General features: G+C 48.9%; 9 protein-coding genes across 9 annotated transcripts; 2 read left to right on the top strand and 7 right to left on the bottom strand.

Moving 5' to 3' along the window:
• Window positions 1–173: 173 nt before the first annotated feature.
• F5891DRAFT_1028715 (uncharacterized protein) lies at window positions 174–909 on the bottom strand. The gene is made up of 2 exons (XM_041361495.1): window positions 887–909; window positions 174–612 (listed from the first exon to the last, which is right to left on the bottom strand). The coding sequence occupies exon 2, from the start codon at window positions 610–612 to the stop codon at window positions 253–255; it is 360 nt and encodes a 119-aa protein (XP_041226849.1). The 5' UTR covers window positions 887–909; the 3' UTR covers window positions 174–252.
• Window positions 910–2,234: 1,325 nt separating this feature from the next.
• On the bottom strand, window positions 2,235–4,152 carry F5891DRAFT_1108060 (zinc iron permease; the record flags this gene model as incomplete). The annotated part of the gene is made up of 8 exons (XM_041363682.1): window positions 3,825–4,152; window positions 3,666–3,752; window positions 3,504–3,615; window positions 3,412–3,446; window positions 2,873–3,360; window positions 2,748–2,823; window positions 2,492–2,691; window positions 2,235–2,438 (listed from the first exon to the last, which is right to left on the bottom strand). Coding segments are annotated over exons 1-8 (1,275 nt in total), but the record flags the coding sequence as incomplete, so codon positions are not given.
• Window positions 4,153–4,501: 349 nt separating this feature from the next.
• F5891DRAFT_1028737 (Cys/Met metabolism PLP-dependent enzyme-domain-containing protein) lies at window positions 4,502–6,533 on the bottom strand. The gene is made up of 12 exons (XM_041361496.1): window positions 6,426–6,533; window positions 6,256–6,370; window positions 6,180–6,205; window positions 6,088–6,130; window positions 5,901–6,028; window positions 5,831–5,849; window positions 5,549–5,689; window positions 5,401–5,497; window positions 5,283–5,348; window positions 4,987–5,230; window positions 4,641–4,938; window positions 4,502–4,589 (listed from the first exon to the last, which is right to left on the bottom strand). Exons 1-12 carry the CDS (start codon window positions 6,440–6,442, stop codon window positions 4,518–4,520), a joined length of 1,266 nt encoding a protein of 421 aa, XP_041226851.1. The 5' UTR covers window positions 6,443–6,533; the 3' UTR covers window positions 4,502–4,517.
• Window positions 6,534–7,022: 489 nt separating this feature from the next.
• On the bottom strand, window positions 7,023–9,376 carry F5891DRAFT_1028740 (Cys/Met metabolism PLP-dependent enzyme-domain-containing protein). The gene is made up of 13 exons (XM_041361497.1): window positions 9,039–9,376; window positions 8,869–8,983; window positions 8,793–8,818; window positions 8,697–8,739; window positions 8,514–8,641; window positions 8,444–8,462; window positions 8,367–8,385; window positions 8,164–8,318; window positions 8,016–8,112; window positions 7,898–7,963; window positions 7,604–7,847; window positions 7,259–7,556; window positions 7,023–7,206 (listed from the first exon to the last, which is right to left on the bottom strand). Exons 1-13 carry the CDS (start codon window positions 9,053–9,055, stop codon window positions 7,135–7,137), a joined length of 1,299 nt encoding a protein of 432 aa, XP_041226852.1. The 5' UTR covers window positions 9,056–9,376; the 3' UTR covers window positions 7,023–7,134.
• A 1,927-nt stretch (window positions 9,377–11,303) lies between these two features.
• Window positions 11,304–12,068, bottom strand: F5891DRAFT_249950 (uncharacterized protein). Its single transcript, XM_041371069.1, has 5 exons — window positions 11,844–12,068; window positions 11,622–11,778; window positions 11,514–11,566; window positions 11,402–11,460; window positions 11,304–11,337 (listed from the first exon to the last, which is right to left on the bottom strand). Coding segments are annotated over exons 1-4 (303 nt in total). The 5' UTR covers window positions 11,935–12,068; the 3' UTR covers window positions 11,304–11,337; window positions 11,402–11,458.
• Window positions 12,065–14,288, top strand: F5891DRAFT_249739 (uncharacterized protein). Its single transcript, XM_041371068.1, has 4 exons — window positions 12,065–12,081; window positions 12,128–12,458; window positions 12,509–12,676; window positions 12,736–14,288. Exons 2-4 carry the CDS (start codon window positions 12,241–12,243, stop codon window positions 14,000–14,002), a joined length of 1,653 nt encoding a protein of 550 aa, XP_041226854.1. The 5' UTR covers window positions 12,065–12,081; window positions 12,128–12,240; the 3' UTR covers window positions 14,003–14,288.
• F5891DRAFT_1028745 (uncharacterized protein) lies at window positions 14,202–16,042 on the top strand (the record flags this gene model as incomplete). The annotated part of the gene is made up of 4 exons (XM_041361498.1): window positions 14,202–14,571; window positions 14,625–14,740; window positions 14,843–15,058; window positions 15,109–16,042. Exons 1-4 carry the CDS (start codon window positions 14,246–14,248, stop codon window positions 16,038–16,040), a joined length of 1,590 nt encoding a protein of 529 aa, XP_041226855.1. The 5' UTR covers window positions 14,202–14,245.
• F5891DRAFT_1028748 (kinase-like domain-containing protein) lies at window positions 16,043–19,035 on the bottom strand. Its single transcript, XM_041361499.1, has 9 exons — window positions 18,655–19,035; window positions 18,530–18,600; window positions 17,833–18,474; window positions 17,294–17,777; window positions 17,176–17,241; window positions 16,953–17,123; window positions 16,824–16,898; window positions 16,520–16,768; window positions 16,043–16,468 (listed from the first exon to the last, which is right to left on the bottom strand). Exons 1-9 carry the CDS (start codon window positions 18,655–18,657, stop codon window positions 16,214–16,216), a joined length of 2,016 nt encoding a protein of 671 aa, XP_041226856.1. The 5' UTR covers window positions 18,658–19,035; the 3' UTR covers window positions 16,043–16,213.
• Window positions 19,036–19,875: 840 nt separating this feature from the next.
• On the bottom strand, window positions 19,876–21,136 carry F5891DRAFT_950563 (snare associated Golgi protein-domain-containing protein; the record flags this gene model as incomplete). The annotated part of the gene is made up of 7 exons (XM_041374979.1): window positions 19,876–20,081; window positions 20,136–20,261; window positions 20,313–20,452; window positions 20,504–20,613; window positions 20,667–20,724; window positions 20,786–20,891; window positions 20,956–21,136. 7 exons carry the CDS (start codon window positions 21,134–21,136, stop codon window positions 19,876–19,878), a joined length of 927 nt encoding a protein of 308 aa, XP_041226857.1.
• Window positions 21,137–21,147: the final 11 nt, after the last annotated feature.

Below are 21,147 nucleotides of genomic sequence, written 5' to 3' on the forward strand. Positions count from 1 at the left end.
TGTTCATTGTGATTTCCTTTCGGGCGTAGCTATTTTGACGCGGTCCTGCCGCGCCTGCCGCGGTCGTGACGCGGCCGTGACGCGCATGTGACGCGGCACTGACGAGCCTTGACGCGGCACTAACGATCCTTGACGCGCCATTCCTATATTCTATATTCAACTTCCAGATCAAGTTGGATGAGTTCACGACCATTCTTTTGTTACCTTATTTGCCTCAGAGCCATGTACAACTAGGTATACATAAGCCAATGTCTATTTTCTTTTCCTCCCTCTCTGGACCCTTCGAGCCTGTGGAGCACATCGACGTTTAACGGGCGGACATTCTTCGGCCGGCAGAGAAGGAACTACAGCTTCGGATAGCTCGTCTGCAGACTCCAAAGATGTAGTTATCACTGAATAAGGGACCGCGCTGTCAATCACATAAGTTAGATATCTATCGAACGGAGCAGGTAATGTCTTCCTCACTTCAAGTTCACTCCCGCTATAATCTCTTGCAGAAACCCATTCATCAGGAATTCCGAGATACACATTCCATCGCCTGTGATGTTGGCCACCATCCAAACCCCACTGCTGGTTGCCTGCAGGTCCTGCTTCTTCGGAATCTTCGAACATCCTTGCTTCTAGTGCGGTCAGACACTCGATGTCGACGTCAGCCACGAAGCTATTGGTAGGATAGCTTATCATGAGATCAGCCCAAGCCATGTTCAACAGCATGCTATCGTTCCATTCTTCGTTTCGAGCTTCGATGCGTAGTAAAATAAATAAATTATTGCCTATGGACAATTACAGTGTACGACATCTAATTTTGTCAGGATGAAAAGGAACACTGTTAGAATATCAATTATTATGACAGATGTAAAGTAAAATATACCTAAGTTATATGGACAGTGTGACAGTTGAGGTGGTGAGGTCTGACGCGGCATGTGCTACTTGTGACGCGGCATGAATGAAGTTTGACACGGCAGTGACGCGGCGTGACGCGCGGGTGACGCGGCAGTGACGAGGTTTGACGCGGCGTGACGCGCCTGTGACGCGGCATGAAGGAGGTTTGACGCGGCAACTGACGCGGCACAACTTGTTTGACGCGGCACTGACGCGCATGTGACGCGGCAACTGACGCGGTATGTGCTATGTTTGACGCGGCACTGTAGCAGGCCTTGACGCGGCATAGAGTGTGGATGTTGATATTAATACAGAGACTGCGAAGATATTTGGGAGAACTTGTCGTGGTGTGAGTACTAGTGCTTGACGCAGCCTAAACGAGGCTTCTGACATGCCATGGTTGGGGCCTGACGTGGTGGTGCAGGGTATAGAGAGTGGATCAAACTTGGCAGTGTGAGGTCGAAGCTTGACGCAGTGAGACAACATTTGACACTGCATCTGAAAACCAACATAGATGAACGAATTAGAGGTAATGCAACAATATAGGACTGACGCGCAAGATGCATACTAGTAGTATGAACGCAGAGGACAAGCACTGTAAATTTGGTGAGAGGTGAATACAGCACTATAGAGCCTGTACGCAGGCAGACACTCATATGTTGATCATTAACGACGATTCAAAGTGTTTGGAATGCGATATGTAGTTGTGTAAACATGATCTGTACGTAGGAATTTGTTACAGTGCCGCGTCAATTTCACCTGGCCCTTTCCTTTCCTAGCAATACGTCTTGGTGCATGCAAGTAAGCCCCAGACTGGCCAGATCTCTGACATTCACGCAAGTAAGACGGTATGTTTGAAACAATTCTTACGAATAGGAGAATTATTTGACAGTCTTCTGTGCATACGATCCAGACCTATTCCACGATGCTTATTCTGGGCGTGCTTTTGTAGATGAGGCGCTGCTATCCCGACCAGTAGAACGGAGTCTGAGAGTCGGAGCTTGTGAGTAGAGGTGAGGCACGAATCTCAACGTGCGCTAGGATGCCACACTAGAAGGTTGCTGGAAGGAGAGCATAAATTTCTCCACGGCGGGATCGCTATAGCTAGGTTTTAGCTACACAAGTGAATGCCAACCGCTGAAGTTTGTCCGACCCACATCCACATTATTGCAAGCAAATATCCCTATAAAGAAACTGAGCTCAGACAGTCTATGTCCGCGTGTTCAATCATGCCAACAGTAAATACAGCAAAATGATGCAAGATGTCAAAGTAGTTATGGAGAGATAGGTAACAGGAGGTTACCGACCAAGATGTTCTCAACTACGGTCTATTGCCAATACTACTATCACATCCCCACGAGTGCCATAGCCACCACTCCTGCGCCCAAGCTTACCAACGCAAGCGTCTGTTTCCAAAGCTCGCTACGCCACAAAATCGGGTCCATTACGAAGTCTCCCGCAAGCATCTCGACACACGCGGCGTACATCAACATCCCTGCGGAAATTGCAGACATGATTCCTTGAATGAGGAGCATTTCCACTGTCGAGAAGTGAGGCTGCGTCAGAAAAGATTACAAGGATATGAAATATCACAGTGGTACGTACCGACGTCATGACCCCGCCTGAATGCCAAAAGACCAATTACAATGCCAACAGGGTTGGTAACTGCAAAAAGCACGATAAGGGTAGATCGTAAAATGGCCATATATTTAGTGCCTCCATCGTCCGACGAAGGAAGAGATGCTATCCGAATGCCGAGCGATAGCCCCTCAAAAAGCTGGTGAAAAATGATAGCCACGAGGAGTGACGCTGTGATAGAATTCGAGCTCGATATCGAATCAATGTAAGTAAATAAAACTACGCACCAAACTCGGGGCCCTGAGTAATCGCTAATGTTAGACCTATGATGACAGAATGTATCATGATGCCTAATTGCAACACCTAGAAAGCGAATTAATCTACGAGGACTTCGAACAAGTGCAATGCTCACGAGAATGCCGACAACCTGCCTTTTCTTTCCAACTTGAACCTCTTTTATTTCAGAATCGAGCGTATGTGAATGGCCATGCTCAGCATCCAGCACCCGGTCATGAACTATGTCAGCCACGATACCCTGTTCCAATTCTTCTGGGCCATATGATGACGATAACTTGAATCCGCGTTCATGGTGCGTATCATGGGAGCACCTAGCCTCGTGTCTATGATGTCCTTCGAAGAAGTAGGAATCGTGCCTGTGCGGCTGACTTGTAGACCCATACGAGAACGATCGCGTACGTCGAGGGCTTTGTGGTGAATAAGAATGTACGAGATGCGTGCGCTCAGATTGGGAAGCAGAGCTTTCCAGTGGCTTAGGCGTATCGACGCGACGGGTAGGTGTCGTAGAGATAGGTGTCGATGCAGTTATCGGGGTAGTCGATCGTGGAGATGAAGTCGGTGAACCGTATGAATGGAGCCGGTCTACGTATGAAGTGGATACATCTGACAGACGATCAGTGAGCGCTCATTTTTGTGGCGATACAGGACACGCACATTCAATCAAGAAGATAGACAAAAGCGAGGCCAATCTATAGAACGGATGTATTTGTTACAGAGAGAAGGCGAGAAATGACAGGGTGACGTACACGATGAGACCAGTAAAATCCCCTATCTTCGAGTGCGAGCGTAGAATTGGGTTGTTCAAAGCCTCGAAAGAGTCTTGGAGGAGATGAACGAACGCTGTGGACAGGATGACACCTGGTGATACAATGTCAGAAACTGATATTCCAAACTGAGTGATATCTCACCTGTTCCAAAGTGTTTTCCGATAAAAAAGACGATGCGAGGTATTTGAAGAAACGTGAGGCGCTTCGAGAGCAAAGGAAATGATGATGCTAATAAACAGTCACTAGTATCGCAAGACTCGGAGAGAGCAAGTGCTACTCATGAAGATACCAGTAACGTACCGAGAAGAGATACAACAAAAATAATGCATATTGCGCTGATGCGCGAGCCTACGAGTTCTACATTTGAATACATGCCTGACACGGCGTCTGTGTTCACGCAGTGACGAGGATAGTGAACTTATTTATGGTAAAGTGCCTAGACCTTGTCGCAGTGCGTACCGTATCACTGGTATCCGATTGGCTGGTCACCAAAACGACAATAGTTCCCGCCGTGTTGAGGTCGTCGTCGTTGACGGTCGTGTTCAAATGCAAGTCTAGTGGGTCGTGTTCTGGACTATCAAGCCCAGAGACGTAGTAGGTGGGTAAGGGAATGGCAGCGATGTGGCAAAGGCCGCCATGATTATTTCTAAGGTTCACTAGTTGGGGACCTCACCAGTCACCAACATAATTTACGTCACACGCACAGTACTAGTATTGATATTTACCCAAACAGTACTCGGTACTGGCACTCGAGCTGTCCTCAGGCCATGGCCTTTTAATTTTTCAAGATACAACTCGCCTGGTACAGAGTTGCGTAAAATAAAGATGCCAGAAATGGCACTTTTGAGCGTTTATCGACCATTTCGTTCCTTTAATTTGGCAGACGTGAGAGTCGGTGACATCCTATAACAGTGCATGTAGCTTTTTTGCCGGCCGTGTCCAATTGATACTATGTAGGGAACAGTACTATTACATATCTTTCCTTCTTGAAAATCAGGGTGCTTGCCTCAATGCCTGCTCAAAGTCCGCGATGATGTCGTTAATGTGTTCGATGCCCACGGACACCTGCCCAACAATCAGTCAAATTTGAACATTTCCATCAGAAGTATCCCGCACCCGGATCAAATCAGGCGTGACCCCTGAAGACAGCTGCTCCTCATCACTGAGTTGTTGGTGCGTCGTCGACGCGGGGTGGATGACAAGGGTCTTGGCATCACCGACATTTGCGAGATGACTGGCCAGTTTCAGGCCATCGACAACCGTGCTTGCCACGCTAACGTCGCCCCTGACGCCGAAGCTGAGAACACCACCAAAGGCATTTGGGCGGAGAAGCTGCTTCGCCCTTTGGTGATAGGGGTGACTCTCTAGGCCAAGATAAGAAACCCATGCGACCTTCTCGTGTTTGGACAGCCACCTAAAAACAAATAAACGTTTCCTCACGAATCAGTGCATGACGACGTACTGAGCAAGCGCTAAAGCGTTTTCGGAGTGCCTCTGAGCCCTCAAGCTAAGCGTTTCGATACCTTGAATCAGCAAGAATGCGGCGAATGGGTTCAGGGCCGGACCCAAATCACGGAGGAGCTCGACGCGAAGCTTGATAGCGAAAGCCACAGCACCAAATGTGTCGTGAAATATCAGGCCATGGTATGACTCGGAGGGAGAAGTGAACGACGGGAACTTTCCGGAGCGTGCCCAGTTGAATTTGCCTGACAGGAAAGATGAGACATGCAGATTGAAAGCATCGTGAAGTGAACGCACCTGAATCGATGACAACACCTGCAATCGTCGTTCCATGACCTCCGATCCACTTGGTTGCACTGTGCACTGATGACCATTTATATGAGCCACAGATTACCTACATGAAGGATATGCTCACCAACAATGTCTGCACCCAAATCGATGGGTCGGATGAGGTACCCTCCAATTCCAAACGTATTGTCCACGATTAAGGGGATGCCGTGATCATGTGCAACCTGTTGACTTAACATGAGCAGCGTTCCATTGACAATGATTAGCATGCGCACTTTCGCCAACTCGGGAATGGGCGCAACGTTGTACTTTGGGTTACCAATGCTCTCAACGTAAATTGCCTTCGTATTCTCATCGATTGCTGCTGCGAAAAGCGCTGGGTCATCGCCATTCACGAACTTCACGCCGATACCAAACTTTTTGAACGTTACTGCACATCGCAAGGGTCATGATACGGTAGTAAGACGCAAACAAACGAACCTTTGAACTGGTTGTATGTCTTCGAGCAACCTCATTAGTTAAAGCAGCCTCTCGACTCCCTAAAATGATAGGCTTACCCCTCCGTAGAGATATGATCTGTTGCCAAGATGTCAATCGCGAATCTAGACCTGAAAGACTGGGCCTCACGTTGAAACGATGTTGTCACCTGCACTGGCTATCGTGGAAATAGCAAGGAATTGCGCAGACTGACCGGAGGCTGTTGCGACGGCCGCAGCACCACCTTCAAGGGCAGCCATTCGAGTCTCGAAGACATCCTACATGAATAGAGGTAGGTACTTGGCTGCAGAGGAGGATCGATGAAAGAATCACGTACGACAGTGGGGTTGCCAATACGGGAATATATGTGTCCAAAAGCCCTGTATGATGTTCCATCAGGTTCAATTCGCCTTCCTCGATAAAACTAACTTGAGGCTGCAAAGATCCGCGCCATGCTGGAGTTATGATGAGCCCCTAAATCAAATCTTGGTGCGAAGTGACTAACTTGAAAGCTGTTGAAGACGAAACTTGTTGAGGCGTAAATAGGAACTGCGCGAGCATTGGTTGTAGGGTCAGGAACCTGACCAGCGTGCAACTGCAGCGTCTCGAATTCCTGGGGCCTTGGACCAAAAGTTAACCACTGCGAAAAACCTTGAAATGAGAAATGTAACTCACTTGTTTGCTTGAGCCATCACAATTCGATGTTGGAATGGGAGATAAGTGGGTTTGCGTGCAGACTCCGACTACCCTGCTATAAATATGATATTCAAGGTTCTGAGTATCAGTGGTACAGCATCACAAACATTGTTCAACTGTGAAACGAAGCCTTACGGAAAGTCTAGGTCCAGTCTGAGGATGTGCCAGCCGCCCGCCTAGATTCTAAGGGTGTTTAATTCTCAATCCAAGAGGCTCAGAAACACACGCGAGAGGATGGGTTTGCCACATGCACGCGCTCACTGGGCCCGGGAGGCTTGCGCATTAGGTATCAAAATATGCGGGATGTCGCCAGTGTGAACAGTATTGAGAACGGTAATATTGGTCACCCAGAGCAGCTTACTACTATAAAAATGGACAACTAAAGTACATCGCACGCGAAGGGAACGACGCAGGCCGCAACGGGAGGAAGAAAACAATAGGGTAGCTGTGAGTAGATCGCTTGTTGCAGGAAAAGTTGCATGTTACTTATAATCTTACTTAATCAACTTGGTCGTATTTGTTTCCTCTCATGCCATCAACTCACCTGGTAAATTTTGAGCGATTTCGTTCCTCAGATCAGTGAGTCGGTAAGACTCTATAACAGTGCATGTAACTTTTGTGGCGACCGTGTCCAATTGATGCTATGTAGGGAACTAGTACTATTACATATATCTTTCCTTCTTGAAAATCAGGGTGCTTGGCTCAAAGCCTGCTCAAAGTCCGCGATGATGTCGTTAATGTGTTCGATGCCCACGGACACCTGCTCAAATAATCAGTCAAATTTGAACATTTCCATCAGAAGCATCACGCACCCGGATCAAATCAGGCGTGACCCCTGAAGACAGCTGCTCCTCGTCACTCAGCTGTTGGTGCGTCGTCGACGCAGGGTGAATGACAAGAGTCTTGGCATCACCGACATTTGCGAGATTGCTAGCCAATTTCAGGCCGTCGACAACCGTGCTTGCCACGCTAACGTCGCCCTTGACGCCGAAGCTGAGAACACCGCCAAAGGCGTTTGGGCGGAGAAGCTGCTTCGCCCTTTGGTGATACGAGTGATTCTCTAGGCCAAGATAAGAAACCCATGCGACTTTCTCATGTCTTGACAGCCACCTAAAAACAATAAACGTTTACGCACGGATCAGTGCATGACGACGTACTGAGCAAGCGCTAAAGCGTTTTCGGAGTGCCTCTGAGCCCTCAAGCTAAGCGTTTCAATACCTTGAATGAGCAAGAATGCGGCGAATGGGTTCAGGGCTGGTCCCAAATCACGGAGGAGCTCGACGCGAAGCTTGATAGCGAAAGCGACAGCACCAAATGTGTCGTGAAATATCAGGCCATGGTATCCCTCGGAGGGAGAAGTGAACGACGGGAACTTCCCGGAGCGTGCCCAGTTGAATTTGCCTGACAGAAAATGAGATATGCAGATTGAAAGCATCGTGAAGTGAACGCACCTGAATCGATGACAACACCTGCAATCGTCGTTCCATGACCTCCGATCCACTTGGTTGCACTGTGCACTGATGACCATCCATATGAGCCGCGGATCACCTACGTGAGAGATATGCTCACCAACAATGTCTGCACCCAAATCGATGGGTTTGATGAGGTATCCTCCAATTCCAAACGTATTGTCCACGATTAAGGGGATGCCGTGATCATGTGCAACCTGTTGACTTAACATGAGCAGCGTTCCATTGACAATGATTAGCATGCGCACTTTCGCCAACTCGGGAATGGGCGCAACATTGTACTTTGGGTTACCAATGCTCTCGACGTAAATTGCCTTCGTGTTCTCATCGATGGCGGCTGCGAACAGCGCCGCATCATCGCCATCCACGAACTTCACGCCGATACCAAACTTTTTGAACGTTACTGCGCACCTCATGGGTCATGATACTACTAAGACACTGACAAACGAACCTTTGAACTGGTTGTATGTCTTCAAGCGACCTCGTCAGTTAAAACAATCTCTCGACTCCTGAAAATAATAGACTTACCCCTCCGTAGAGATATGATCTGTTGCCAAGATGTCAATCGGGGATCTGGACCTGAAAGATTGGGCCTTACGTTGAAACGATGTTGTCACCTGCACTGGCTATCGTGGAAATAGCAAGGAATTGCGCAGACTGACCGGAGGCTGTTGCGACGGCTGCAACACCACCTTCGAGGGCAGCCATTCGAGTCTCGAAGACATCCTATACGAATAGAAGTACTTGGCTGTAGAGGAGGATCGATGAAAGAATCACGTACGACAGTGGGGTTGCCAATACGAGAATAAATGTGTCCAAAGGCCCTGTATGATGTTCTGTTGAGTTCAATTCGCTTGTCATACCCGATGAAACTGACTTGAGGCCGAAAAGCTCTGCGCCGTGCTAAAGTCATGATGAGCCCCTAAATCAAATCTTGGTGCAAAGTGACGAACGTTAGAGTCGTTGAAGACAAAGCTCGTGGAGGCGTAAATAGGAACTGCGCGAGCATTGGTTGTAGGATCAGGAATTTGACCAGCATGCAACTGCAGCGTCTCGAATTCCTGGGGCCTTTGACCAAAATTTAACCACTGGGAAAGACTTTGAAACGAGACATGGCACTCACTTGTTTGCTTGAGCCATCGCAATTTGATGTTGGAATGGGAGATAAGTGGGTTTGCGTGGAGACTCCGACTGCCCTACTATAAATATGATATTCAAGGTTCTGAGTATCGCGGTGGTACAGAATGTGTCCGAAACACAGATAGGAATGACGATCAATCACGCAAGTACATTACTACATCACGAGTTCAAGCTCAAGTATAACCCTGTTTGGTTTGGTCAGCTTTACATGGCCGAGGAATTAAGACAGCATGTGAGAGAGAATTTGGATCATTGGAGCTACACAGTGGAAGAAACACGGACCGATAGGCACGGAAGCTGTGGAACTCGTGAGTCTTGTGACGGAGTTTCAACAATCTCTACTCTCAAGGTTGGTAGCTCCCAGTCCAACTTGAATTCAGGCCAGGCCCGGGCAAGCTCATCAATGGTGAATCAGTTACTATCAAATAGCAGAGCCCTGACGTCGGCGCGACTTCCTTGGCTTCTAGAAGCTGTTCAGGAGAGATGGATCTTCTTTTGTCTGACTTCTGTTGGAATGCCAAGTTCTCCCATCGGAGGAGATGTCTGTATTTTGATGGAAGTTTATAATGAGGACGACAAGACCCACGTATGTATCCATAGTACATACCAATCATATTCCCTCCAACTACACTGATCATGTCCATTGGCAGGATGTGATATAGCGAAAAACTTGGCGTGATTTGCAGAGGCAAAGAGGTTTCAGACGTTGCCATAGGCGCCGCCGCTATGTACACTCACGCGCGGCCCTTTCCACTTGACGTGATACACATAATAGCTTGGGTACAACCACCCGTGGCGCCAATATGATGCTTCTGGACCATATTTTAACGTTAACCGAGAATATTGTTCAACCCGCCGCTCTATCCGCGTCTTACTAGTAGTGTGCCGCTTCGTCAACTCCGGCCCAGCCGCTTTAATTCAAGTGGCTAATACTACGGCATGCCCTACCTCTTCGCGAAGCAAGCTCCTGATGATAAAGTGACCATTTCCTGGATGTCCTCCAAACTTCTTTCTGACAAGCGAGCATTATGGGCTAATACATAGGCAGAGTGCTTATGGAGTTACAGGGATATGATCTGGCAGGATGTCGCGAGCGAAGAACTTTTCGTGTCCACCGAGGGACTCGGGCCTCGCTAAGAAAACGTGGGTTCTAACTGATCAGCATGTTACACTTAATATCTGACTACATTGTCTCAAAGATCCAATACCATCGCTGTCTCTCCAGGGTCTACTGGTGTGAAAGAAAACGGCCAAGATACCGATAATTCGAAGTTCTGAACGACATACAAGAAAGTTTCGGACGAGTATGATGTCGACTTCTTGGCCCAGACGAATGATGATATTATCCTCACTTTTGTGCGTTCGTTTCAATGTGTTTCAATACCAATTTAACAAGGTGCATCAGGCTGGTCTACTCTCAGCTGTCAACTCTTCATTCATCGGCAGCGTGCTAACTTCGGAGCATGCTGTAAGAAGGAAGCGCTCTATGTGATGTATGATCAGGCCATGGCCCATCTCTGCAGTCAGTCGGTGAAGATCGACCCAAGCCTTCTTAGCAAATTTAGCTGGGATTATTGGGAGGCAGGAGTCGTTTCATCGCGATGCATTCATGGCTGGCCAAGATGCCTACCGTCAGATGACACAAGACGACGATGACGCTTCACATCAGGCCAATGTAAGCACCCCTCGGAGAACAGTGGTTGTCCATGGACTAGACCAAAGATTTTTACTTCCGGATAGCGAGGAATTAACTTGGAGAGGTGTCCTGCAGTGGTCTCACAGTAACGGGGATAAACCCCACCCTGGAAAATTCGACTGGCTTGTTGATTATCTGGCGGATAAAGCGGACGACAACCATGAATCGGAAGGTGATGCTTTGCTTGCATCGAGTTCTACGCATGGACTATGGAGCTCTCCCAAGCAACCGTCGTTTATCAATGCGCTCATCCGTTGTATGGACGAAGATGGCGACGACGACAAATATAAACCCTCCCGAGTCCTGTATGCCGCACTGAGACTTATTTCGGACACTCGAAAAGAACTTGCGGCTATTACAGACGACTCGATGCCACAGGGTGTCAATACACATCTCCTGGATTCGCTTTGTCGCACTCTTTTCGCTGCCGTATGTCCAAATCATCAGACAAATTATAAATGAGTCCGACACCCCTTTCCACGAGGAACGAGACGGCCGCTACATCAGCCTCGTCTTTTGCTTGGCAAAGAACGGGAGGTTGCGTCAACGTCTAATCAGTGATAGTCATTTCCGGCGGTGTATTGATCTAGTTGACAAAGTTAATCAGAGGAAGAGCTGGATTTCGAAACCCGCATCCTTCTGAAACCTGCCTTCCAGGACTCGATCATCGGGAGCATCAATCCTACATGCAAGGATATCGTTCTCACCTCTACCGAGAAAATGTCGCTCAGACTATTGATCAATAAAACGTGGCACGCTCACATTTACATGGACGATGACGACTACGTTGATGCAATACCAGTATGTATGTAGAGCTAAATGCGAATTATTAACGCTGTGTAAAATTTAGCTGAGGGAATGGATGCAGACATGCCAGTGGGTATTGATACATAGATGAATTGTGAAGTCCGTGACTCGGCACCAGATGTGGAGGTGAAGCGGAAAAGTATGGTGGATATGGTGCGGAAATATTGAGGCCAGTGCGAGACAGCGAATGCATGAAATGAAGTGGTGGTGCGTGCACAGGCTGGGAGGAACTGGAGGTCGTAGGGAGTCCTGATGTTGAGCCCAGCTCAGTGCTCAGGCGCTCACCAGAGTCACCACTGGACTGCAGCACTAGTGCAACTATTATGAAACGCGCTGTCAAATTCAGTAGCCTGCAACCTGGCTCTGAATCACTCATGTTGAGTCGGACGTCCTGGGAGGTCCGTAGGCAGAGATCTTGCTGACTGACGCGTGGGACACGCGTCACGCGGCCGCAGCGGTGCGGTCGCTGTCGTAGTCAACAAGCCGCAGACTAGGTGTTGCTTAGTGCTGATAGGCTGTGTCCGTTAGTCCCGGTGTCACTGCCTGATTCGCCACTAACCTTTCTAAAGAAATCGTTGCCGCTCTATCTCGATCATGCGGTGTCATTGCAGACTCGGAGTCTCTGATTGCGGTTTCACATAAATACCAGGCCAGAGGCAGTCACTTCACTATCAACTTCATCATGGTCAACACAATTCCTCCCGCCAATCCAATTCCTGTTTCACCATCCTCTGCTGAGGTTCTGGCACGCCTCTTTCCTACACCAGCGCCCCCTCCATCGGTCCTTGCACCAGCCCGTCAACCAAATGCCGGTCCAGGGCCAACTGCTGCACTGTTGAAGACCCTCAAAGATAATCACGAGCGCAGCCATGTCTTCTTCAACCACTACAGTTTTCACAAGTATGTGCTTATAAAATGACATAGCAGAACATCCTTGACACTCCATTCAGCCATGCAGCCCACCACTTGTTAGCCATTTGGGCTCTTGGCGCATCTGGACCTTTGATCACAGCTGCATATGAGGACACTCACCTTGACCATATGCGCGATGCCTTCCAGGCACCTGACCGTGTAGTAATCTCAGATGACAACTTCCATGACTACCTCGGCGACGAAAAGTAAGCCTGAATACCTCCATAGTATATCTCAGTCGAAATAACTCACAAACGCGACCCAGTTATTATAATGCATACCTGGACTATTACCACAAAGTAGTTCTCGCCCCGGGTGCCACCATCTCAAGCACCCTTGAAAAGTACATTTTCTCTTCAGAGTACAATATCAACGATTCTCTCGCATCGGGAAAACAGCAGCCTGAAATGCTTAACCGTTTCGTGGAAATTCTCATCCACCCCCTCATTCATACCGGCTACGGTGCAGAATTCGGACTTCCTGGTATGCTGGCTGAAGGTCTCGCTCAGGCGAGCGTTCATCCTGCACGAGCAACCGTCTTAGTCTCTCGTTTACTTTTCCCTGGAAACCCGGACTCTCAGTACAGGCCCAAATCGCACGTGCATGCGGTCTCAATCCTCTCGCAGATGCTTGTCGATAGCCGTTTCTGGACGCGTATCCTCGAAAAGCATGAGTTCGAGGCTATGCTCGTGTCGCACGGCGAGCTCATCAACTCTTACGCAGAGATGTGGACATGCGAGATCAACAGCCAGGAAGATTTCAATCGCCACCTCGAGGAGCTTGTATGGGCAAGCACTTTGATGTACGGCGTCGGTAGCTGGGACGGCGAGGACAAGGAGTACCGCGCAGATTTCTTCACCATGCACATCGTCACTTCATGCCTCTTCCTCCCGTCTCTTTGTGCCCACCTTTCATACCGAAGCCAGTCTCTCCTCCTACGTGCACACTTCCTCGCGAGCATCACCTGGTGGCTTGTTCGTGGACGCCCTGCTCTCCCTCTGCGCAAGTTCTTCGCCGCACCACTTGCGCCCCTCCCTTCCCCAGCGCACTTCAAGTACCCGACGACGTTCCCTGGCGTTCTACCCCAGCCAGCAGCATGTACACTACTCGGCGGGGACGGTCCACATGCGGTGACGCCCAACGTATGGTACCCCCTTCTACAGAACACAATCGTACACCCAAATGAGCATCTCTGCAAGTGCCAGCGTGCGCTTGCGCACTTTGCCATACTGTACGGACACCGCGAGGCCGGCTTCATGTCGGAGGCACTGTCCTCAAGTCCGGCGATCAGTTGTCCTGACACACCACTGTTGCCTGGTGGCCTTGAACTCGCAGAGGATGAGCGCAAGGCACTCGAAGCTCCAGAGTGGGAGTTCCTTGATGGGAGCATATTCTTGCGCGTAGCTTGGTTGACTGGTGCTGCCCTTGGATGGGTGAGGGATGGCGAACCGAACACAGGTGCCTGGGATTACCAGGAGTTTGAGAGAGTGGCTTTGGAGAGAGATGAGCTTGAAGCCAAGATAAATGCATAGGCGATGGGGGCATGTATCCGAAGTAATCGGTTTCTGTTTGTTTGACTCCCATCTCAGCTGATCATATACATGTAATTATTCCTTATAACATATGCAGAATCCCTGATATCTGGAAACGAGTATCAAGCCTTTGGGATCTGTGACACCTGGCCGCTACTTCGGGGTCACTGGTCACGTGAGTCAAAACGTCACCGATGAAACCAACTGGTATAAGCCCCTTTCCCGTTTCTAGCACTAACTACGATGTCCTTTGAACTCGACACAACCGCTCACAGACCATTCCATCGACCTGGTGACGAACCTTTTCAACACCCAGTTGGACACATGCACGCTCATGGTCTAGCGCAATATTCTCCTAAGGCAGCGGAAGCGTTTTCGTTCCCTTCCAAGCCTGAGTCAAAGCACAGTGTGTCACCTCTTCTGTTCCAGACCCCGCAACCGCCTCTATCTTCCACATGCCCCCAGCGCTGGCCAGGAATCGATGCAGAAAGTACCAAGATGCTTTTGAAAGTGTTAGAGGACAATCATTCGAGGTGGCATATATTCTTTAATTACAAGGGATTTCATAAGTGCGCTCCGTTTCAAGCGTATGTGTATGTTGAGCACTAACTTTGTTGTGAAGCCATGCAGCCCATCACCTTCTCGCGATTTGGGCGATGGGCGCAAGCGCCAAGATCATATTTTCTGCTTATGAAACTCATTGCGTGTATCAGCGGCCTGCGTTTGACTCACCAAGCCGTATCACACGCCATAATTTCAATGAGCACCTTGGCGACGAACGGTGAGTGATGTTCGACAGCATCGTTTGTTAATTACTGAATTCATCCAAGCTTTATTCAGCTTACTCGGATTTTTTTGTTCTTGAACTCGGGAAGAAAGGGTTTGCTCGCACCTTTGAGGAATTTGTATTTGCTCCTTCTGCCAATTACTTAGCAGAACCACCTCCGGAAGATGGTCATCCGGAGATGCTGTCTCGCTTCATTGGTGGATTGCTTCACCCTATGATTCACACTGGTTATGGCGCAGAGTTTGGATTGCTAGGCATGTCGGCAGAAGGTAGAGTGACATTTATTTCACGGATTGTGCTGGTTCTTACCTGCAGAAAGGTCTGGCTATGACTGCTGTACATCCTGCGAAGATGCATGCACTTCTTCCACCTTCGGATTTCAGTTCTCCTTTGAAATCTGGAACCATGCATGCCCTATCAATTCTCGCACTTGTCGCTAAGGATGAACGATTTGAGCACGTCAAAATGATGGACGATTTGGACATGCTTACGATGACCGTCTCATCTTACGACGAGGCACTTCGAGCGTACGCTCAAATGTGGGAATTCGATGTAGCAAATAAGGAGGGCGTCGCAAAAGCGGTAGAGGAACTTGCCTGGTTTAACTCGATAATTTATGGAGTAGGGGGCATAGCTAAGGATACGTTCAGCGCCGATTTCTTCCTGATGCATCTTGTCACTTCTACCCTTTTTTTCCCGTCCCTCGTAACTTCGCTTTATCAAAATCCCCGTGCCCAAGCATTGCTGCTGCGTTCCTTTTTCGCAGTGAGCCTGGCGCGCTACTTATCGCGGGGACGCCCCACCCTCGATATCGCCAAGTTTTACAGGGACACATCACGGCTTCTGCCTTCCAGTGGTCTGGACGTCATTCCGGGTCCGCAGCCTTCACCTTTCGAGAACACGCTTCCCGACAAGAATTCTCCTGAAGCGCGGACGCCAAATTCCTGGCTATCCATAATACAGACTACGCTCGTGCACCCTAACGAACATTTGTGCAAGGTAGAGCGGGCACTCGCGCATTTTGCATCATTGTACGGCTTGCGAGGACAGGGATGGTTCGCCACCCGCAAACAAGCGAGCGTAGCCACAAATAACAGTAAGCTCGAAGATGTTGAGCGCGACATGGGACTTGGAAAGTTGGATGGAACGTTGTTCCTTCGCGTGGCTATGCTTACTGCGCACACGCTTGGATGGATGAGAGAGGGCCAGCGCGAGGAGGGGTGGGATTATGAAGGATTTTATGACAAGTGAGGCGAGGACGTGAAACACTTTGGAATTGTAGTACGATACTGGTACAAGGGTGAGTGCTATGTCTTGTTATTCTGAACTTCCAGGTGCAAATAATACGTGTGTAATGTTGTACATGTGCTAATATATAATGCGTGCAAATAATCGAGGGAAAAAATATTGTATCATGCATGCCGTCATGATTCGGCAGAATACATGCAGCAACCCGAAATAGCCGCCAACTCTTGTTTGATTTGGGTCATGGTGGGTCGCAAGAACGGTACTGGGCTCCAACACCTATCGAGGAGTTTCCGGAAGTGGTCCACCTCCTTCTCCGGAAGTTGGAGTTTCATAGGAGTGCATCCACGGGAGGGCTTCACGCCCCTCATGATGTCGAAGATGACTGCAGTATCGTTACTTCTATGCGAGAAAGGAAGTGAACCGGTTGCGACCTGCAGGACATTGTCAACGAACGGAGACAACAGACAGATGGACGAGCCAACCTCGAGACAAACGCATGCAAAAGCGTATACATCGCTGCTAGTGGATATCGGAGGCGGCTGAGCATCATCATCATTGGTGAGCGCTTCGATGAGTTCAGGCGCCATCCAACGAGTTGAACCAGCGAAGAGCGATGTTGCGAAACGACTATTCCGCATGCTGGGCTCGGATTCAAGGACCTCTTCGATGACATTTGACAAACCAAAGTCTGTCAAGAGAGCTTGACCATTGTCGCCGATAAGGATATTGGACTAGATCTAAAGCATAAATGTCGAGTCCGAAGAGCATGAATGAAGATAAACTTACGCCTTTGAGGTCGCGGTGGATAACGACTGGCTGGCAGTTGTGCAAATAGCTGACTGCCGAAGCTATTTGCTGGATCTGTTACACCTCGTGTTAGAGGATATTGTATCACCTGTCTACCACCTGACTTACTAATGCAAATCGATCTGCTTCGGGATTCATTTCCAGATAACGCGTCAATGTACCGTTATTGCACCAAGGGGAGACCATGGCTATGGAGTTAAGAGACTGGGCAACGCCATAGAGCTGCGCAATATTTGAGTGACGCAGGCGGTGCCAGGCAACAACCTCTGATTTAAGTCGCTGTCATGCTTCATTAATGCGCGAGTAAACTAATTTGGAGATGTGCACGCACCAGCATCAGCTTCTCCTTGATTTCGTCTGTCACGTGCATGTACTGGCGAAGGTATTTGAGTGCGACCTATCAATCCATTACTAAGATACTGAATTGGGAAGAAGACAATGCTTCTTACTGGTCGTGTCCCATGGTGGGAATGTGTCCAGATTCCCTTCCAAACGTCGGCGAAGGAGCCGCCAGATACAGGTGCGTCGCCTACTTTTTCAACCTCGTCTGTGAGGTCAACAAGTAACACGCTGCCTTTCACGACCAGGGTCTTCGTTAATTGCTCTAACGTTGCCTTTTGCCTGGCACGTTGCTTCAGCCGCGAGTAGTCCAGGTGCTCCGTCACCCAACGGAAGCTATCGTAATGCGCAATAGCTTGGGTGATAGAAGTAAGGGAAGAGAAGTACAACCGGGCTGGGTGTTGCTGGAGAAGGGAAGCGTTACGAAGGTGCACGTCGGCCGGCGACTCAATGTCGACGTCAATCCAAGCAGCAGCGGCTCCCATAACTTGGTTTCCTACGCTTGAACCATGCGTCTGAGGCTCCTCACGTTGTGTACCAAGCACGTAGAGAGCAATAGTAGGCATGATTGGGAATAGCAGATGAGCCGATGAGCTAGTGAAGCCATGTGTTCAACATGGCCCGATATATAACAGTTTCTTAGACTCACGGATCACCAGCAAACTCCTCATCGAGGGTGGCAAAGCATGAATCAGGGAGCACAAACTGTTGACCTTCGGACGCCAGACCTATACAGATCTCGGCATCGCAGAACCTCCAGCAGTCAAGACCCTCAAAGTGACGGAACACCTTCTTGTCGGTGTTCTCGTGCTGCAGGAAAGCATGGAAACCCCCCAACGTAGCACGTCTGCGAACCCGATGCCATGCATGTCTAGCGTTAACGACTGCACCACTGCCAGTGATGACACGTGTCGTCAAGCTGGCAACCGTCTTCGCGTACTTGTCGCTGTTTCGATACCGTAAGAATACGAAGTACCGGAGCAATGCGTCTCGGGAGTGTCTTGAAATCGGCAGCTCGAGCCTCGTGTCCGGTCGTGATTCCCCAGAGTGTGAAGAGCGGATCTTTAATATCAAATCACTAAGGATCCGCTCCACTTCATTTTCCAGACGGGTAAAGGCCTGTTCCGCGGTGCGCAAGACAGACCGGCAACCTCCATCCAAAGATGGGATGTCAAAATTATGGAAGATTGTCTGAACTTGCTCGGGAACACGACGCGTTTCAGTGAGTTCGTTGTCGTAGACGTCATATGCATGGACACGGTGATCATCGAGGGTGTGCTTCAATGGATCGCTATGTATGTACCTCCTGTTAACAACAAACTGGGGGTCATCGATGAATCACTCACGCATCAGACAACCAAAACCGCCAGAAGAACTGGGGAACGTAAGGTGTCACTGCGATAGTTTCATTGGGGATCTGTATCAAAGAGATCATCAGATCTCTGATCAGTGAGAAAGGTGCACACCATACCATTGAACTACGCTAGTCAGGGAATTTTACAGGAATCACTCAACCGCCCAGCAGTGACAAGGACCACAAGGTGCCCCAAAAGTTGGAGGTTGTCCACACAAACAGCCAGGTTTGTGTAAGGGCTGCTCTTCAAGGTAAACGGCCGTCGAGTCAACCGTGGACCGTCCCAGACCGTCTCTTGTGGGCGAGTAAGTGCAAGAGAAGTATTGCTGTGCATGGTGGAGTGTGTCATATTTAAATAAACGTCTTGACGTGAGCCCTCAGCCATGCGGCATAGGCGCTGAGTAGGAAATTACGCGTGATCATGATCTTGACACAAAATGCGGGGAATAGTATGCGGTGCCATTCGACGTGGCCGTACTTACTGGCACTTAGTCGAGAGTCACCGTAGCTAAAACTGATATGGTTACGTAAAGCCTAAGTGGAGCACCGGCTAGTACCGGAAGCCTAACCATTACTTGGGTTCCGATATTGATGTGGAAAACCAGTTCAGCCAAGTTCATCAGAACTCTTCGGAAGTCCCTGAAGCTCCCAGGGCACATAAAGCTATACCTAGTACTTCAAGTTTCTTGTGGGCGAAATGGTCCTTCTCTAGCATAACAAATGCTCTTTTGAAATTGAGTACCAAACCAGATTTGAACTCTGTAATTCGGCAATACCACCCGTGACCAGGTTGTGTAGACGTCATCAGACAGTTATGAATGAAAATTGAGCTAGTAAACTTGTAGTAAATCACGCATAATAGTACATACACATGGTGGCCGCATACTCCATACTTGGAAGAAAAATATCAAAAAACGTGCTCGCTAAGGCTTAATGCTGTACGACAGCGTGTGTTGGGGAAGTCGTCAACGGAGCGCCCGCTTAATCGATTGTGCAGTGGTGCTATTGCGGAGGACCCTCCATCCAGCCACAGAAGACAGACGAACCCCGCATAGCACATGATGTCATCATGGTCTCGGGACCAATCGCGACGCGGAGAGGCCGTAGAACGGATCATCAGAGAAGGCGTTGAACCTATAGTGTTGACCTTCCAGGGTATCTGGCATGCATGGAAGCGTAGGGGTACGGGTCAGTGGCATGGAGCCCACATGACTGCGTGCATCTTCAGAATGTCTTTCATTATTGTGGGCCTCACACGGCGAAATGTTGTCACGAGCATCATCGGACATATCGTCGAAGGCGGAGGAATCCCCTCGCGAGGTATCGTCTGCAATGACATCATGATAGCTGCAAGGTGAAGTCGTGAGTGGTCAAGCGCCTCTTTGTATGAAGAGGCACTGACCAGGACTTTTGACGCTCCTGTATGACTCGTGGCTTCACTTTGCGTACTGCTTCGTTGATATACCACATTGCAACAACAGTCACCAGAAGTGTGATAACACCAACTACATCAGCAATAATCTTCCTAGTGGAATTGGTAGATGCTGTGAAGTATGTGAGCAGGTGCGACATAATGGACAAAACAGGTAACGACTCACAGTTTGGGTCACTCTCAAGCATTGCACCAATGTAAACAGTAATGAATTGTTTTGGAAGAGAGAGCACAGCCGCCAGCATGAATGTAGATATCCCCATTCCACACACTGAGAACATGGCTGTCGTCACTGAAAATAGCAAATATTAACGAATGACGTATGTGTATAATAGAAACTTACGGTGCCCTGGAATAGCACTGTAACGCGCGACCAACGCGACTTTGAAACCGCGTTCACGGATCACCTTGCACAGGGCGGCATACATGACACTGTCTTTTTGCAACTTATCTCCGCGAGCTTGGCAGAAATGTTTGAAAGTGCTTGAGAAATACGTTCAGGGTTTATCATAGAAAGTATCGAGTAAAACTCACTAGAAGTTGGCGACTTCACCTATGAAAGTGCCAGTTGCGGTGATGGCAAAACCAATCATAGCGCCCCAAACAAGCCCGCAGAGGACGGCCAATATCTCGTGGCCAAATAACTGAGAGCGTAAATTACAGTCAACGAGGTAATTCAGTATGAAGGTACACTCACTGGAGGGAATGATATTACAAAGAACATCGCAATTGGGATGAGCCATCCGAATTTCAAGCTATGCAGTTCGGTAAAATAGCATTAGGGAATCAACATGCTTCAACGTGAAATAGACTCACTCATGAATCTTCTCCACTGTAGGCTGTAAAGCGTGCACTATCCGATCATGGAAGACCACAAAAAGGGAAACCAGGACGATGGTGGCGACAAGGCAAACGCAAGTTACTGGAACAATGCGGATCATTCCATAAGACTGTGAACTGTAGGACAGACTATATTGAATGCACACCTATTCTGCGCCATGTCCATGGTCGTTTCCAGATCAAAAGCCCCTTCCAGTCGAAGAATGCCTCTTCAAACCCTGCTTCGCTGGGACTCGAGCCGGGTTGTCTTTTTGGGACAAGTGGGTCTGTGTCGCGGCGTCCATGAATTTCTTCATTATTGCGCTGGACTCGGATTCTCGCAGGCATAAATTTGGAAG

The sequence above is a fragment of the Suillus fuscotomentosus genome (assembly GCF_016647785.1).
Source record: "Suillus fuscotomentosus strain FC203 chromosome Unknown F5891scaffold_22, whole genome shotgun sequence".
NCBI lineage: Eukaryota > Fungi > Basidiomycota > Agaricomycetes > Boletales > Suillaceae > Suillus > Suillus fuscotomentosus.